The sequence below is a fragment of the Polyergus mexicanus genome, unplaced genomic scaffold (genome assembly GCF_030449975.1).
Source record: "Polyergus mexicanus isolate NDT 795.1 unplaced genomic scaffold, iyPolMexi1.0 SCAF_5, whole genome shotgun sequence".
Taxonomy (NCBI): Eukaryota; Metazoa; Arthropoda; class Insecta; order Hymenoptera; family Formicidae; genus Polyergus; species Polyergus mexicanus.
The window spans coordinates 5,061,593-5,081,532 of record NW_027223325.1 but is presented as its reverse complement, the minus strand read 5'-3'; the positions used below and the strand labels follow the sequence as shown (position 1 = coordinate 5,081,532).

General features: G+C 39.1%; 1 protein-coding gene and 1 pseudogene across 1 annotated transcript; one reads left to right on the top strand and one right to left on the bottom strand.

Moving 5' to 3' along the window:
• Positions 1-4,543, top strand: part of LOC138933293 (uncharacterized) — a 107,014-nt pseudogene extending 102,471 nt beyond the window's left edge.
• Positions 4,544-17,143: 12,600 nt separating this feature from the next.
• Positions 17,144-18,250, bottom strand: LOC138933292 (uncharacterized). The gene has a single exon (XM_070295892.1). It carries the CDS (start codon positions 18,248-18,250, stop codon positions 17,144-17,146), a length of 1,107 nt encoding a protein of 368 aa, XP_070151993.1.
• Positions 18,251-19,940: the final 1,690 nt, after the last annotated feature.

Here is a 19,940-nt window from a genome sequence, read left to right as displayed (position 1 = left end):
ACGTCGATGGTTCCGGTACTCATTGTTGCGTATGCAAAGAGGGGAGATCATGTAGTATATTTCGATAGTTTTGGAAATCTGCGACCGCCCAAGGAATTAGTGCGATATTTTGGACAGAATGTTGCAAATATAGAATACAATCACACGGCCTATCAAAATTATAATCAAAGTATTTGTGGACAATTGTGTCTTCGATTTCTTCAAACGGTCGATGATCGATATGAATTTAAATCCTGACAATTCACCGTCGCGACTCAGTATTCGTTTGACTGTTTTCCAGCATGTCGCTCACACTTACGTTGACCGGCAAGAGTAGCGCTCTTGCTGTAAGCTACTTTCCGGCTATAGATTTAAACGATGGCGATTACGAGCTTGGTTTAACGAACTTTGAAACATATCATACAATATCGAACGTGAATTCTTGGAATAATAAATTTTATTTTGATAACAACGATAAGGAAATTACGATTCCCGAGGGATCGTACGAATTATACGCTATAAACGAATATCTCCGACGTGCAATTTTACGACATCGACGCGTGGTTGATACCAACGATATTGTTGATGGTGCAGAACACGATGAATATCCAATAATGCATCGCGCTAATCATAATACGCTAAAAAGTGAAATCAAATGTGTCTATAGAATAAATTTTAGTAAACCGTGCAACGTTGGATCGTTGTTGGGATTCTCGTCAAATCGTATATTACAGCCTCGGAAATGGCACGAATCGGATGTACCGATAAATATTATTAGCGTAAATATTATTCGTATAGAATGCAACGTAACCACTGGCGCGTACAGCAATGACAAGCGCGTACACACGATACATGAATTTTCACCGAGCGTGCCGCCAGGATATAAGATATCGGAAACGCCAGCACAAATCATTTATCTATCGATCGTCGCACGGAGCATTACTGATTTAACGATACGCATTGTTGATCAGGAAGGACATTTGCTCGATTTTCGAGGAGAGGAAATTACCGTAAGATTGCATATACGGCGGCGGCAAAAATAAAGCGTTTGACAAATGAAATGTTTGTGTTGAACGGAAGCACGGAGCAAACGAGAGACAATATCTTTGCGAGGGACAATATTTTTGCGAGAAGGCGAGTGGAATCTTGGGATCTATACGAATTTCCTCTATTGCATAATACGACCAAGCATTCGTGGACCGTGAAAGCCGCCTCTCAGCTGGAGAAGCCGCGATACGTGATCTTTGCGCTGCAGACTGGCAGAAATAATGCTGTGTCAAAAGATATTACTACATTCGACGACTGCAAATTGACCAACGTTAAACTCTATCTAAACTCGGAATTTTATCCCTATGATGATTTGAATTTAGATTTCGATAAAAATAGATTCGCCCTCTTGTTCGATATGTACTCTCGTTTTCGCAAATCTTATTACGAATGTGATAATGATGATGTGCTATTAAACATTTCAAAGTTTTTACATTGCGGTCCTCTCGCAGTTATCGATTGCTCGCGACAAAACGAGTCTGTCAAAAATTTCACCGTGGATGTGAGATTAGAGTTTGAGTGCAAGGAGAATATACCGACAAATACTACCGCCTATTGTCTCATCTTGCACGATCGCGTTGTCGAATATTGCCCATTGACCAACGTAGTTTGTAAAATTACCTAAATCAGCAAATATCCCCTCCAATGTCAAAATATATAAAGATTGAGATTTTGACGATCGGCAACAGTCGTACATCATTCTTGCAATCGTACGGTAATATTATCAGCATGATCGCGCCAACGTTTGTGGATCTACAGGGATTCATTATCGGGAGAAACTTTGTCGTGAAGGAAGTAGCGATACTGAGAAATGGATTTGTTCTCTCTCATTATTTTTTTGCAAGTCCCGTACTAGGACGTGCGCTTACAAAATCTGAGAGATGTCAAGCTTCATGGCTAATCGGACATCACCATGGACTTCAATGGGAGGATGGAAACGTTCCATACAGCTTCGCTAGGCGTTTGATTACGAGAGCTGTGATGGGTGCGACGGAAGAGGAAGATGGAGTATCTCCTATCGTGTACGTTAAAGGACGCGAAAAACGAGAATGGCTGGTCGATATACTTGACGATGATGCGAGAAACGACGTTATTATTGAGACCTTGGTTAAATAAGCTAGATGTTACTAATACTATGTGCTGTGAAAAACATTTGAAAAATTGCGCTTTACAAAATGTATTTAAAATATTCAATTGGTGGACGAATCATCACAAGGATTCATCCAAACATTATTTAGAATAAACTATTGTTAAAATATATTTTTGATCTCTTTTATTCTTCCCTTTTCTTTTTTTTATCCCAGTATGCGAGTATCAAATTTCAGTACGTGACGTCAAATAGCGGCGTCAGCCGCCTTATCAGGCTACAGATGTTACATGTCTATAGACAAAAAATGTTTATAATAATTTTTTTGCCGCTCAATAGTCGTTCAAAGCCTTTCAAAGCTGTTCAAAACCGTTCGATAGCCGTTCAAAAGCCGTTTGATAGTCGTTCGATAGCCGTTCAAAAGCCATTCGATAAACGTTCAAAGCCGTTCATAACCGTTCGATAGCCGTTCAAAGCCGTTCATAATCGTTCGATAGCCGTTCAATAGCCGCTCATAGCCGCTCAAAGCTGTTCGATAATCGTTCGATAGCCGTTCAAAACCGTTCATAACCGTTCGATAGCTGTTCAATAGCTGTTCGATAGCCGTTCGATAGCTGTTCAATAATCGTTCGATAACTGTTCAAAGCTGTTCGATAGGAGTGGCCTTCACTTGGACACAGTACAATTGGACACGTTACAAATGGACACGAGATTGTGCACACGGTTCAATTGGACACAGTGCATTTGGACACAGTAATTTTGGATACAGTAGCTTCTGGACACGTAAGAAAATACGCATCGTTTACTTGGACACCGCTCACTTGGACACTGTTCATTTGGACACCGTTCGTTTGGACACAGAAAGACGCGCACCGTTCATTTGGACACCGTTCGTTTGGACATCGTTATTTGCCCACCGTTCGTTTGGACACCGTTCATTTGCCCACCGTTCGTTTGGACACCGTTCATTTGCCCACTGTTCGTTTGGACACCGTTCATTTGCCCACCGTTCGTTTGGACACCGTTCATTTGCCCACCGTTCGTTTGGACACCGTTCATTTGTACACAGAAACATGCGCACTGTTTGTTTGAATATGTAACAGATGGAGAGAAATAAAAATCATTTTGGGAAAATATAATCAGTATTCTTATAACACTTTATACTGGTAAATCTATGTAAAATATGAAATCGTGAAAAGGAGATACATTTGAAGGTTATAATATCTGTCAAAATAAAATATATTCATACTTATATATCTCTGATACTGATGTCATTAATTTTACATTGCTTTTAGCACTTTGTTTAGCCTTTCGCATATTTGGATGTCATGCATAGATACAGTGGGTTCCGCCCCCCTGCGGGGGGGCTCCACTTCCGGAAGATATAACCTAACCCAAACCTATTTCTTATTTAAAACAAAAATTTGGTGTGGATTACGTCGTATAACTTAAATCAAATTTTGGTGTCCAAACGAACGGTGTCCAAACGAACGGTGGGCAAATGAACGGTGTCCAAACGAACAGTGGGCAAATGAACGGTGTCCAAACGAACGATGGGCAAATGAACGGTGTCCAAACGAACGGTGGGCAAATAACGGTGTCCAAATGAACGGTGCGCATCTTTCTGTGTCCAAACGAACGATGTCCAAATGAACAGTGTCCAAGTGAGCGGTGTCCAAGTAAACGATGCGTATTTTCTTATGTGTCCAAAAGCTACTGTATCCAAAATTACTGTGTCCAAATGCACTGTGTCCAATTGAACCGTGTGCAAAATCTCGTGTCCATTTGTAACGTGTCCATTTGCACCGTGTCCAATTATACTGTGTCCAAGTGCACCACTCCCGTTCGATAGTGGTTTACATATTATAATAATACATTATTCATAGTTAAAAAACTTTAGATAATTGTCCACGGGAACGTGCTTACTTTTGTCTTCTTATTATGTGCAGGAGATAAGCGTTCTGTGTAAGTGATACATCCCCTACTTTAAAATGTTTGAGACAATGTTTATCTCATTGCATCCATCAGAAAGTTTCGAGCGGTCTTCAAGAACAGTGAATAAAAATGTTTCACCTTAATCTGGTAAGTAATGTTCAGTGTTTTGACATGTGTGTGCGACATTATGTGTAATATTTATTAATTAATAATATATTTCAGTTCATGCAAATTGACATTATTCATCGGCAGTACATGCAGTGGATCCGCGGAGAAATGCAGTGGGCGCACGCCAATTTGTGAGGCGATACTCGCGAAGCTTGCGAGTGTGCATGTGTGCACTATCGCAGTTCGAGGATATTTTTTTTGCGACCTCTTTTCGGCTTCGAACCATATGGAGAAGAGAATTGGGAGCCGGAGGAAGAAATGTTAGAGGAGGAGAATGAAAATTGGGAGGAGGATTGGGAGGAAGAGCTTGCAGCCCCAGGAGGATAATGTGAATATCCATTTTTAAAAATGTTATAATATTAAGAAATAGAGTTATTAATAATAGACTTTTTTTTTGTTTCAGGAGTATCGCCATATATATATATATATATATATTTATATTTTTATAATTTTATATTTTTATATTTTTATTTTTATTATCATTTTAATTATTTCTTATTATTATTTTTTTAAACACACACACATACACACACGCGCGCGCGCGCAGTTGTATATATATACATTTATATATATTTTTTAAAATAAAATTATTATTATCATTTAAAAAATATCGGATTATTTCAGCACCTTCTCTTTTCCTCTTCCTATTCATACATGTCTCGCGCTATTCTCTTTCTCTCTTCCTCTCTCATATTCGTCCGCTATCCTTTTCTAACGCTCATATAGGCGCATCGCGCTATCCTTTCCCCACATCCATGCGAACGCCTCGCGCTGTCCTTCTCCCACATGCGTGCATGCGGTCGCCTCGCGCTATCTCCCTCATACCCACCGTCTTACGAACACTATTCTTTTCCCACGTCCATGCGAACGTTATCCCTGTCCCACATATTGCAGACGCTCTCTCCCACACACTGCGGACGCCTCGCGCTATCTCTCTCGCACCTACTCGCGGACGCCTCGCGCTATCTCTCTCGCACCTATTCGGCTTCGCCGCGGTTTCCCTCCCCCCTCTCCGCGGACCCCTCGCTAATCGCTAACAGGTTTCGCCGCGGTCTCCCTCTCCGCGGCCCCCACACCTACTGTTTCGCCGTGGTCCCCCTCCCACCTCTCCGAGGCGGTTTCCCCTCACCCCTCACCCCTCACCCTCCGCCCCCTTAGAGAACCATGGCTTAGAACCGGCCTTACTACTCTACTATATATATATATATATATATATATGTATATATATATGTATGTATGTATAAAATTTTCGCGTGTCGCCAAAAAAGTAATATTTACCCGATAACGTAATGACTTCGACGGAGTGCCCAGGGTGTCTTCGCGAAGGTCCTGCTACAGGCTCTTCTGCAGAACGTTTTCTTCGCATTGATTCGGCTCCTATATTCGAAATGGCGAGCATATCTATTTTTAACAAAAATAAAAATTTTATTAAAATAAAAATTAAAAATTTACTACATTTTTTTGTAATTGTTATTATTATAAGTGAAATATATTTACCTAACGCACGTTGTCGATGGTAATGCATTAGAAGATGGGTTATATAGCCGCCGATATCTTTATCCTCCTTTTTTTCCGTAGCTAGTCGGTATGTTATAATTCCACCTGCTATATTTAATAGGCGGACATCACCGCCAAAATGTCCCAAGCAAAACACTATCGCCAATGCATCACTCGAACAGCTGTTGGCGGCCTTTTTAAATAAGCGATAATTGTTTTCGCTGTTTTCCTCCGAAATGCGGTCGAGATATTTTTTGATATCAAATCGTGGTAGAGCAACAGCACACAATAATGCGATTTTTCTTAAAATATCAGCGACACACATTTTCGCACACTAGGATTTCACTTAACTTAACGCACAAAAATTTTCAAGAGGTGAAAAACTAATGTTGGATTTTACATGGGAAATCAGAATTTATACATAATCCCCCCAGTGTTTTCCAAAAGAACAATAAAGTGGGGGAAAAAGTTTCCTTATTTTAACACTGCCCATTTTTAGTTATTTTATGGCTGACTAATTCCCTTAGTTTCTATAGGGTTTCGCATTTGCCGCGCCGAAAGAAATTACGTTACCTCAACCAATGAAAGAATAATAAAAAACAGGCGCTAAAACGTTCAAGCGTTTGGACTATTATACTGTAAAAGGAAAGAGGGGAGATGAAAAAAATTTAACAATTTAAGTAAAAAAACATCCTACGTTTATTGATATTAATTTTACATAAATCAATATTCTTATTATATATAATTAAGATATTACAGAGGAGTACATCGTCTATATCGTATTACAATTCGAATTACATGATTAAACACGGCAACGCATAGCGTACAATGTTTCACTTGTTTCTTTTTTCGCGAAGAAAAATTTTACGAAATAAGTGTACAATTAAGCGATCGTTATGTTCGCAATCTTCGATAAAAAGACTAAGAAACCGATTAAGATCATAACCGTTGCATATATAATATAAAAATACGCAACTATATTGTCCACATGTTTGAGAAAAAATTCCTTGTAATTGTTGAATATTCTAACGATGAATGATGGAGTTTCGACGAAGTCGGAGGAGAAATCCGGGGTGCAAGGGTGGTATTCCGTAGCTGTCGAAGTATGTGCCTGTACCATGCTCGTCGAGGAAGAAGGCGACCCAATGTTCTCCAGGTCGATTGTGGTCATCCGTATTAGCGACGATGGCTGTCGACCTCGTCCACACCTTCGGGATTCTGTCGCAATGCTTGTAGAATTTCGCGAGAGTTCATTATTTTGGTACGGAGGCGAACGAACGAGCGGTATTATATATTCAATAACTTCGGTTTTTACCTCCTTCGGTAGTGCGTCTTTGGTCGTGCCGGCTTGTAACGCTGAGTTTTCAATGTCGGCTTGTGTGGAGTTAGTAGTTGCTTCGAGCTTGTCTCTATCCATCAACGACAATAATTCAGATTTTTCAAATTTCTCTTCTTCTTTTTCTATTGATCGCTCGGATTTTTGCAGATTTTTTTTCTCTATTTCATTTCTATCGCGCGAAATCTCATACACGCTACTGATTTCCTCGTCGTCGTCCTCGTCGTCGTCGTCGTCGTCGTCGTCGTCGTCACAGGCGTTTAAACTCCAATTATCCGGAGAACCGCAAGTAGCTTGAGTACTAACGTTCGTATTGCCGTAGACGATATTATTTCGCTCGATCAACCAATATTTTAATTTACCAGATATATAAATATGAAACCGGAATTTTTGTATAGAAAATACACGTTTATTGTATGAAAATGATAAAAAATATTTTATTCGAAGTATTGCCCATTGCTAGCTATACATTTTTCCCATCTCTCTGACAATTTGTGGATGCCACGCCAAAAATACTGTTGCTCCTTTGAGGCAAACCAGTCATCGAGCCATTTTCGTACATTTTCGTAAGAAGTGAAGTGCTGCTCAGCAAGTGCGTGTCCCATCGATGCAAATAAGTAGTAATCGGATGGAGCCAAGTCTGGTGAGTAAGCCGCATGCGAAAGTATTTCCCAATTAAACGCCTCAATCGTTTTCTTGACCGGTTTTGCTGTGTGTGATGGTACATTATCATGAAGCAAAATCACTTTGTGTTGCCTTTTTTCATATTCTGGTCGTTTTTCACGCAAAGCTTGATTCAAATCGATCATTTGTTGTCGTGTTATGCCTCGGGTGAGGCACGGTAATTTTCGGGATCGTTGCCGAATTTAGATTTAGGAATCTGGGATACGTCTGGCGGGTTACCCGAAAATTCTGGACACTTTTTATATTCAATAAAACTTTTATTCACTACAAATGGTCTTAGTTATAATTCGTCCTCGTTTCTATCATCTACTCGTGTCGCGTATCGCGTTATCTGACACTCGCGGACGCGTGTTTGGAGTCGGGTTTACGTCGCGAGACTCGCTTCTCGATCTTCACGATTTTCACTAAGTGTGACTACTCGCGACTATTAGCGTTACGGCCCGCGTAATATTAATTGATGGTAAAGACTGCCCGCCGCTCGTTAGCGATGGGTCTTTTTATTGTCTCCCCTTGGTTTCCCAGGAGGGGATCGTTTAGCGACAAGACCATGTGTTGTGTCGCTCGATTTTGCGGCAAGATCCGGATGCAAGCTAAGGAGTTCTAAGTAGGACTTCTTTGCTTGCATTTTCGCAATTTCCTTTCTGCTTTTCGGTAGGACTTCTACGTTGCATTTTCGCAACATCCTTATTCCGCGTGCCTTGGTTTCCGCGTTTTCGTAATGGGTGATTGCGCGGTCGCTCGGGCTTCGCGCGTGGCTCGCGTTGTCAGCGCTTCGTTCGGTCAACGTTCGTAACGTGATCTGTATTCGCGTTACACGTTGAGCAATATCTTATTGTATAAAATAATATCTCTCTAAAATAATATGTATCTAATAATTCGTATATAGCCTTCTCGGGCTATAACATCCCTCCCCCGTAAAAAAAAGAAAAACGGAGGTGTAAAAGTGACGTTTTTCGCAAAACAAACTTATTTTAAAAATTATTTTTTCTTATTCTAATGTACAACATTTTTCCCGTATACAATATGAGATATAATCGTTTCTTATTATTCCTATACTTATCTAAAATCGTGTACTTAGACTTCGTTTTAGTATGGGTTTTGGGAATCTGTAGGACATACGTGGTTCGTCTTCTTCGTATATCCTGACTGACGGTCGTTTTGTATATTTCTTTTTATTTTTTACAATTATATAAATTATTAATATTATTATAATTATTGTGGTTATTCCACTCGTCGCCATAGGATATACGAATTGTTTTTTCGTAAAGAATTTGTCATTATTGTCCTGTAAATCATTGTTTATATCTTTCAATTTATTTCTTAATTCTGTTAATTCTGAATGCTGTACGATATTCTGTTGTTTCGTGTCTAGTATGTCTGTATTGTCTCGTATAAATGTAATATTAATTTCCGGTAAATACGTTTCTATTTCGTTACCTTGTATGACTTTTTTTGATTGGATCGTCATTTCTGTTGTTATTAATTTACATTTATTTTGGAGGGTGATTTGCCCTGTACCTTTAATTACTTTTCTAATCTCGTTATAATTTTCGCATTGAATTATTATTGATTGTTCGCGTACAGTTGAGTATAGCCAAGTAAGTGGCTGTTGCAACGATATCCATATCGTTTCTGTCGCAATTACATGTTTACTTTTGCAAGCCTCGTTTTGATTTTGTGGTTGCAAGTACATTTGTATTTCGCACGGCGCGTTTGGAGTAATACGGTGTATCGGTTGTGTTTTCTCAGATATGTATCTGGAATTTATTTGGATACACTTTTTTAAGTCGTCCTCCGTTATTATGATATACGTTAATCCTTCTCTATTAACTACGATTATTTCGTGATTTATTTCCGCGTGCGTAAATATATTTTTATGATCGTAAGTAGGTAATGGGGTTACTTTTATTATATCATATACTGGTTGTGAGATTAGTGGGAATCGCAATACAGTAAATATGATTGATCCTTCACGGTATGCAGTTATTTTAATATATTCTTCTAGTGCTAGCCATTCGTCGTTTCGAATTTCGAAAGGGAAATATAAACCGTGAGGTAATTGGATAGCTGCTTCTTTTAAATGTGTTATAATGTCGCTAATAGGTGTTAGTACGGGATGCATAATGCCCTTGCGTACATGCGTAAGATAGTCTATTACATCTTTCGCATCCCGAATTAAATCTGTTATCATCGCGATGATTACCGTAAAATGTTCGGTTATTTCTTCGCGGTTACTATATTCTCGAACATAATGATTTAATAATTTACCGTTATGGTCTAATATATTTTCTAGTTTATCTAGATGTATTATAGTACTATTTAAAATTTTTATTTGATTTTTCGCGACATGTTGAATGGTTTGCTGATTATTTTGTAGGAGATTTAATTGTTCATTTATTAACTCTCTATCATTCGCATCCATTGTACCGAACAATGTTTTCGCTATTGTGCCTATTCCGTCGACGAGACCTCTACATCCGTTCGTCCGTGTCTTATATAGCGTATTTATTAGAGTCATTAATTTTGTTAACTGTTTCGACTCGTTTTTTACGATTTCTTTTAAATTGTCGCAGGTACGTTTACGGTGGAATTCCGATTTTATTTGTTCGCACATCTCGTTGGTTTGTTGGATGTAGCGATTTATTTGCCAGGCTTTATCGTTTAACATTGTTATATCTAATTTAATAACTAATTTCCACGTTTTTGTAGCTTGCTGTAATTGTCCGATTTTCTCGAAATATATGCCGGGGTTGTGTAGGAATTCTTGGATTTGGTAAGGTGAATCCGTTTCATGTTGCCCCGTGCGACTCTCGGCCTGTCGGCTGTTCCAGCTGACGAGTATCCTGCAATTTTATATTAAAATGTTTCATATAACCGTCTTATCCGACTAACATGGTGTGCGCGAATCTAGTTAATCGTTCTCGTTATTTTACCTCTTCGGAGGACGAGTTTGATGATATTGATGATGGTGCAACGTTAGTGGTTGTTCCTGAAACCGACATGAATGAGGTGGACGACGGGTTCGATAATGCTATCTGGGTGCCTCGTTATGAGCCTCCCGATGGATTTATTCCATTGTTGCGGCGACTTTGGTTGAATGTGCCTGTACGCCTTCGAGGGCGCATTTTCCTCGATCATCTCCGTCCTACCTTGCGTAATTCCGAAGGGCGAGGTCGGGCTACAGCGGAGCAGATGCGTCGCGCTTTGGATCGGATGCGGTTAATCGGTTGTTCCAACAACGAATAAGTAAGTTCTTATTTTAATTTTCTATAAATTGTTTCAATTTATTTGTATGCATGCGAACCGCTTTTCTTCCTTTCTTAATTGTATAATTCACGTCCGAATTTTTCTCAATTATTACGTACGGTCCGGTCCATAGGGATTCAAGTTTCTTAGATCGTCCGCGTCGGAGCGTCTCGTCGTGTACTAATACCTTGTCTCTGACTTTAAATTTTATTTCTCTAGTACTTTTGTCGTATTGTTTTTTGGCTTTGAATTTTTCTTCTTTGATATGCTCTTTTGCGAGCTGATTCGTTGCCCTTAGTCTTTCTTTCAATTCTTGCGCGTAATCGTCATAATTATATGTTGGTTTAGGCGGTCTCGTCAGTGACGTAGGTAAATCCGCTTGGTGCCCGTAGACTAATTCGAAGGGTGTATACCCCGTAGCTGTGTGTGGCGTCGTATTATATGTGAACATTGCGAACGGTATCCATTCGTCCCAGTCTGTCTGGTCTTCGTTTATGTAGTGTCTTAAATATTCTGCTAATGTTCGATGCGATCGTTCTAACGCGCCATTACTTTCCGGATGATAGGCAGTTGTTTGTATTTTATTTATTTTTAATAATTTACATGTATTTTTAAATATGTCGCTGAGGAAATTTGTGCCTTGATCCGTTAAAATTTTTTCCGGTATTCCGTGTTCAAGTACAATTTTTGTAACGAATTCTTTACTGACCGTGTTCGCTTCTTGGTTTGGAATCGGTATCGCTTTGCTGAATTTCGTTAAATTGTCTTGGAATGTTAAAAGATATTTATTTCCGTTTGTTGTAACTGTTAGCGGTCCTACAATATCTAACGCGCATTTTTCAAAAGGTTTAGTAGGCGTATCTGTGATTATTAACGGTACTTTATTTTTTCGCGATAATTTATTTTTCTGGCACAATTCGCATTTTGCGCTGTATTTTTCTACATCTTTCGTTATTCCTGGCCAATTATAATTTAGGCGGATTCTTTTTATCGTTCGTTCAACCCCTTGATGTCCTCCTGTAGGTGCATCATGATATTCATATAATATCTGTTTCTTGTCTTCCTCTGTGTATATTTTTTCTTTGTCGGAGTTTATTTCCTCTTCTATTGCGAAGATCTCTCGTTCTTCCCCTTCTGTTTCATGCGCTTCTCTTGTTACATTGCGGCTCAGTGCATCGGCGTTCGCGTTCGCTCGTCCGGCTTTATGGATGATTTCATAATCATATTCTTCGAGTTTTAATCTCCATCGGATTAATCTCGATCCGGGATCGTTCACATTAAATAACCAGATTAATGATTTGTGATCGGTTACGATTTTGAATTTCGTACCATATACGTATGGCCTAAAATGTTTTACAGCCCATACAATCGCTAATAATTCTTTCTCGGTTGTATTGTATAATTCTGCTCCGCCCGCGATAAAACTCTGCTGGCGTAAGCAATTGGTCGGTCATTACCTACTTTTCCTTGTGACAATACTGCTCCGATTGCATAGTCGGAAGCATCAGTGGTCACTATGAATTCTTGGTTGAAATCTGGATACGTTAGCACTGGCGCCGTCATTAATTTTTCTTTTAATATTTCAAAAGCATTTTGCTGTTCCATTGTCCACTCGAATTTTTCCGTTTTCTTTGTTAATTTCGTTAGTGGCTTGGCTATTTTTGAAAAATCTTCTATGAATTTTCTGTAGTATCCGGCTAGTCCTATGAAAGATTGTATATCTTTTACTTTCTTCGGCGTCGGAAATTCTTTTATCGCGGTTAGCTTTGACGGGTCCGGAGATATTCCATTCTCCGAAATAATGTGACCTAGATAAATTACTTCTTTGCGCAAAAACTCGCATTTATCTGGTTGCAATTTTAGATTATTTTCTCGGAGTCTCTGTAGTACTTCCTTAAGTCTTCTATTGTGGTCCTCTAGGCTCGATCCGTATATGACGATAGTAAAATATTTAGCGTTTTCTAGCTGGTCCAGTATATCGGTGATATTGGGCAGTGGAAATGAATCGCCTATTGTTAAATCGTTTAGCTTCCGAAAATCTATTACTACTCGGAGCTTAGGTTTTCCGGATGCGTCGGCCTTTTTCGGTACCACCAATAAAGGTGCGTTCCATTGACTCGCGCTTGTTCGGATTATGCCGTTTTTCAGCATTTCTTGCACTTGTTTATTTCCTTCCGTTTTGTGCTTTTCGGGAAGACGATACGGTCTCGTGTTCACCGGCGAGGTGTCGGCGCGCGTGTTTATCTCGTGCTCTACCGTCGCGGTGCACGTCAGTGGTTCTCCGTCCAACTGAAATGTATCGTAATATTCTTCGCATATCCGTAGGAGTGCCTGTTTTTCTTCCGTATTTAAATGTTGCGTGCGTAGTAGTTGTCATATTTGTCCGTGTCTCGAGTTAGTATACTTAAAATTTTTTCTTGCTTGTATCGTGTGTATTTTGGATTCGATTTCGCGTTCTATGTCTTCGAGTGTGACGTTCGGCGTTTGTATCTCGACTTCCGTATCGGTTGTATTTATGATACTAACGGGACAAGTATAATCCTTCGGTTCTACTAAGCAGTTTCCAAAGTAGATTCCTGGAGCTGTTTCCTCTGCTCGTACTATTCCTATCCGATTTTGCTTTGTTATCGCTTTTACGATGGTTTCGCTGCGCGGTTTTAGAATTGTTTTGTTAAACGTATGGAATCTTAGCACGGCGTCTCCTATTTTTAATTGATTTTGATTATAATCACAGGATACCGAATGTTGTCGAAGGAAATCGATTCCTATTATTCCTTCGTATTCTATCGGAATGTCGTCTCTTACAACGTAAAATGCATGTTTTACCTTGTGATTGTCCATTTTAATAGTGGCTTACATTTTTCCGATGGTATGTATTTTATGTCCGGTTATGCCTGTGAGCGCGATTTTATCTTCGTGTATCAATGCGTTGTCCTTTAAATGTTTCAATTTTATTAATGAGATGGTCGATCCTGAATCGTACAACATCTGTATTTTTTCGTTTTTCACTTGTCGCATTGGTAATGTTATTAGCAATAAGTCCGTCTTTTCCTTCGCACGTGGCATATCTTTAATATGCGTAACGCGATACTCAGATGCAGGTCGCGGTTGTCTCTTTCTCGCTTCCTCCTGCTCGTCTTCGCTGCTGCTACTTGCGCTACCGGCGCAAAAAATTGACAAACAATCGTCAACGATCGTTTGTTTTATTTCCTCTGTTGTTTCTCAATGATATTTTACCAGTGAAACGTGCGCGTTTCGTGTGAGATTGCACAGTTTTAAAGATCCATATTATTAAAATAAAAAGTAGTATTTTACGTAATAGTAATAGTGCATCGTGTGATAATCCTACGGCTTGCTGTTACTGGATTATTTGAAGAATGGATAGAGAGCAAAGATACAATCAAGCTTTTGATAAGGTATGGGAGGAAATGTTTTTCGCATCTATTTATAATAAAATCACCTGTCTTCTGTGTGGTTATCAACCCTCTCTTGTTAAAAAATTTGTTCTTCATAGACATTATAAAAATAAACATTTGAATGAGTATTCGAAATATGTGGGCGAGGACAAATTTAATATAATTGAAGGATTAAAATTAGTTTATCAAGAGAGTTGTAGTTCTCGTATCGATAATCCTATATCTTCGGTAAAAGCTCTTACAGCGTCATATGCGATTTCAAATCTCATCGCGAAAAATTCCAAGTCATTTTGTGAAGGAAAATTTGTAAAGGAATGCCTCATCGCAGCAGTAGAGTCATTTGGAAATTCGTTGACTCTTGAAGAAGCTGCTAGCATTCGTTTAAGTGACAAAACAATAAAATCTCGAATAAATGATATTGCTTCTTCTTTAGAAAAAAAATTAAAAACTTTATTAGAATCTTGCTCTTTTTTTTCATTATGTCTCGATGAGAGCACCGATAATCGGCATGTGAGTCAATTGAGTATTTTTGCTCGAATCGTGCAAAACGATTTTTCATATGTCGAGGAGCTCTTAGATTTTGTCCCATTACATAATACAACAAAGGGTATTGATATCTTCAAAGCTGTTAACGATACTCTTCATAAATTTAACATAGATTTTTCAAAATGTTCAGCTATCGTAACTGATGGTGCAAGAGCAATGATAGGTTCGACAAATGGATTCTTCGGTCAATTAAAGCAGCGAGATTTGAAGATCCCTGTTATTCATTGTATTATTCATCAAGAAGCGTTATGTGGGAAGATTGTGAAATTATGCACCGCAATGCAAACTGTCACGAAAATTATTAATATAATTAAAGGCGGTCACAAATTTCTTTCTCATCGAAAGTTTCTACTCTTTCTCGAGGAGCATAACGCAACTTATACAGATGTGCCTCTGTATTGTGAAGTTCGGTGGCTCAGTGCAGGAAAATGTTTGGAAAAGTTCTTTGCAATAAGAAAAGAGATCTTCCTTTTCTTGCAAGACAACGTTTCTACAAAATATGAGGAATTTAAATTTTTTTTCGAAGATTTAGACTCACTTTGCGAGCTTGCTCTAATAACTGACATGACAAACCATTTAAATACTTTGAATTTAAAGCTACAAAAGATCGGTCAAATCATTTCACAATTAGTTAGTCATGTCGATTCTTTTCGCAGAAAATTGTATTTAAAAATCAATTAGAAAATAATATTCTTCACTTTTTTCCCTCTTGCCAAATTCTCTTTGAAGAACATGGCACAAATTGTAATTTTAAAAAACAAATTAATATAATTGATTCCCTAATTAATCAATTTGATTTACGTTTCAAAGATTTCGAAACGCTACGAAAAGATTTAATACTTTTCGAGAATCCTCTCACTGTGCAAATCGAGGAACAAAGCCCAGAATTTCAGGCAGAACTTTGCGATTTGCAATGTGATCTTTCTCTGAAGGCACGATTAGAAAAGGGGGTCGAATTCTTCAAAATTTTAGATGCATCGTGTTATCCACGTCTTACAAATTTCGGTCTTCGAATTTTCTCTATGTTTGGATCTACATATTTATGTGAATGCTCTTTCTCGAAAATGAAATTTATTAAAACAGAAAAACGTTCTTCTTTGATCCGACGAAAACTCGCGGAATTCCACCGCCGCGACTGCCGCCGTTTTGTAACTCGTCGTAATACGTCGAATAATAATCCATTAACGTTTAATTTTTTATCGCGGTCTCTAATTATTATTGTTATCTACTCGATACGCCTGAAGTGCAATGTCACTGTCAGCGTTCCAAATTCGAATGGTATACTCTGTCCTAGTTGATCTCTTATATCTATCTCGATTGTGCGAAAAGACGTTTGATGCAGGGCAATGTATTGAGTGTGCGAGAAATGCTTTATTTGAGTAGACGCGAACGCGTAATCATTTCCAACATCGAGTGCGACTATTCGCAAAAGAGGAGATTATACATCACCAGTAATATAGGGTTCGCAAATATCGCAATAAACAAAGAGCTTGTCAGGGATACCGCGCAACAAACTAGCAGGTTCGGCGGCTATTATTACACGTTCGCGCGGAAATACGTAAAATGGTGATGTATAAATTTCAACATCATAAATCCAGGAAGGTAAAACGCCTGGTGTACCGGTATTATTTTCAATTTTACCATGCTTTTCGTCGTCATTCTGTATATTGAAGTCGGTTTCACTAAAGAGCCATAACGGTAAACGTTCCACAACACTAGCATTGAGCTTATTGCGCGTATCAAAGCCGAGTATTCGGCAAAGTTTTTCGGAAAAATTTACATAATGAATCATATCACATTTCATAATGTCGCAGAAAAGTTTCATAATAATTTTGCGCCCGATAATAGCTCCAAATTGCCAATGGATATGCGAACCCACGGATTTTGCAGAGTAATTCACAGCTTCTATAATATCGTGCAAACTTGAGTAAATACCCGAAGGTATTTTAGATTTCTTAGCGATATGATTTTCTTTTTTTGGGGGCCTATCGGGAATTTTTCAATTGATAAATTTTATGATTCCTTCTCCAGGACGTATATGAAGAAAGCTAGTCGGAAATTGAATCTCCGTGAGCGCTATTTCCCAACGTCCTTGCAAGTCTATACGTTGAGGTAATTCAGTGGTGAAACACGTGGTTTTATTCTCCGGAAAAAAACGCATGCTGTTATTACTCGGGAGAATCATATAAAATCCTTCCTCCCTCATTTTTGATTCAAAGATTTTAAACTTGAAGCGGGTATCCAAGAATCGAATTTTGAAGGATATCCTTGCCAACTAACTAATAATTGTTTATTGTTACCACGTCCCCTACTTTTTATCACACGATCGACGATAAATTCTTCCCCTTGCAAGTCTTTAATAACAGATGCTAATTCTTGTTTATAAAAAATCCCGTCTATAACTTCGCCCGCTAAATCGCTTAATTCGTATACGCGTGGTTTTCTACATTCGAGAACACGGTGAATTCGAAATATTTCTTCGCTCCACTTTGCCTCGTATCCTTTCTCAAAGGCTACTTTTGCTTTACTGACACGCATGAAATCGCCCACGTTATATTTAGCCTTTTGCCTACGATTCTTTTTCTTCACCCCATCACCGTTGCCGTTCCAGCGACGATTCATATTTTCACGCGCGATTCGCGCATTTTCCCTCGTAACGACTGCATGTTGCATTTTGATGGTGGAATGCCGGGTATGATTGTAAGCGCGAACGATATCCTGCAAAACATCGATGTAGCGCCGCGTATTTTTGTGCGTAAAATATCGCCACATTCGTTCCTTGAGCGTTCTATTAAAACGTTCCACTATAGCTGCTTTAATATCAGGATTACGAGCTACGCGAAAACGAATATCTTTTTCTTTTAAGAAATTTTGTACTTGCCGAGCAATAAATTCTTTACCTTTGTCGGTCTGTAGGTATACGGGCAGGCGCTCTTTGTTTCTCGAGAATATGCGTTGAAAGGCTTTTACCACACAGGCACCTGTTTTGTCGCGTAAAGGTTCTACCCAAACGAATTTACTAAGTACGTCGATAACCGTTAATAGATATGAATAACCGTCATTATAGCTCTTGAGATTACGAATATCGATCAAATCAGCCTCCCATAAGTCATCGATATTTGTCACGTTATAATGCAAGCGTGGAAATTTTCGTCGTACCGGGCGATGTAGCGTGTATGCGTCTTGCGATTTAAGCCAGTCGATGACCTCATTTCGTGAGAAATTCGGTTTAGCGGCTCGTGATAAATTATCTGTCGCCGAATAGCAGGCATAGTGCGAGGGACTGTAATACAATTTTTCGAGTTCCATCATTCGAGTTTGCTCCAGTCGAGCAATTCTTTTCTTTTCTTTGTCGGAAAATCTGCGTAACTCGTTACTGTTTTGTCACCTTCGTCCTCGTCGGCGAATACAAATAGCGTATCACCTTCGGTTTCGCTTGTTTCGTCTACTATACGTCTGTACGACTTTGAACGCTCGGTCGAAGTTTTCGGAGTGGAACTTCTGCGCGGTACCACGATTTTAATACGCTGAGATCGGGCGTACGCCTGTAATAAATCACGATTTCCTATGAGATTGGAAGGAGTGTCTATGTCGCGCAGTAATCGAGCAAACTGAATTCTTCCGGTTGCTTTTACTGTTTTTCGCATATCGCGTCGTTTATAAATTCCGCGATATTCGAACCCGTTATGACAGAGCCGTCTATAGTTACGAGTCCTCGTCTATCCCAGCTAATCTTAGATGTCGGAATATCAATCAAGTATTTTAATAGCGTTCGCGCTTTGTCGCGATAAGATTTCGGTACACTATCGAGTATTTTTTTGATCATTTCAGCCGATTGTGCGCGTTTTTTCCCACAACTACTACTACTACTACTAGCGCTACCGTCACCGAGGCCACTGCTAATTAAAGTTGACGTTTCCATAAATTCGTTATCGTCGACATCCAAATTCGTGTCTTCATTCTGCTCGTCATTAATGTCCTCGCCGTTACCCTGTGTATCCTCACGTAAGCGTTTTTTCGCTTCCCGAACAAAGTGAAGATAACGTTGGAGTACTTCCTTATACAATTTCCATCTTTTGTCCTCGTCGACAGGAGTCGCGAGGTTAAGAATACGCCACATCTCCGCATCGAGCCGCGATAAAGCTGTTCCCGGTGTTCGTACTGAATTATTATTATTTACATTTTCCGCATTTGATATTTCCGTATTTTTCTTCGGTGAATTATCAATCATCGCAATAGATACCATTTCCGGTTGCTGTTGCATTCGCTGCATTCTCTCAAGATTTTCGGTAGATATCAAAACCATTTTCTTAGCCCTCTCCATTGTTCAAAGTACAGGTGTTAGCACTTTCTTTTTTTTTATTATTTTTATTATTTTTCCTATACGGAGAATGTACGGGATGTATAGGATTGTATTTTTCTCTTTCATTCGCCGATAATCCGGGATAATATAGCCCCTAGTAAAGGTCCAATAAGATAGGATAAAAATCCACCTCTCTGTACTAACAGTTTTCTTTTAATCTTCCAATTACCTTGTTTTGCCGCAACACGCCGTAGGACCGTTTTATGTTTGGCTAATCGCTTTTTATCGCTACAACAAAGCGGTACGTTACCCTTTAGCGTATTGAAAATGCACTCTTGAACGCACTTTATGAGCTTATTGTCGGCGGCTCGCAAGAATACGGTTTTTTGATTTTTTTCAAATGACACAAGGTTTTTAAAAGGCATAAGTTTCTTTCACCGATAGACCGTCTAGCATTCTTTATTGCTCTATTCGATGTCATCAACTTTTTATCAGGTTCTTCTTTTTTCACCATTACGCTGTAATCGCACGACTGACAAGTTGCGGACACGAATTTTACCCTTTTATATGCCCCCACTTCTATTGTTCGATCTACGCGGTATGTAAGCGTAATGCAGAGTATCGTCGGGAAAGATGCACGTACGAAAGCGATATTCGTCTGGAGTCGATTGTTTCAAATCAAGCAATAAATATCCG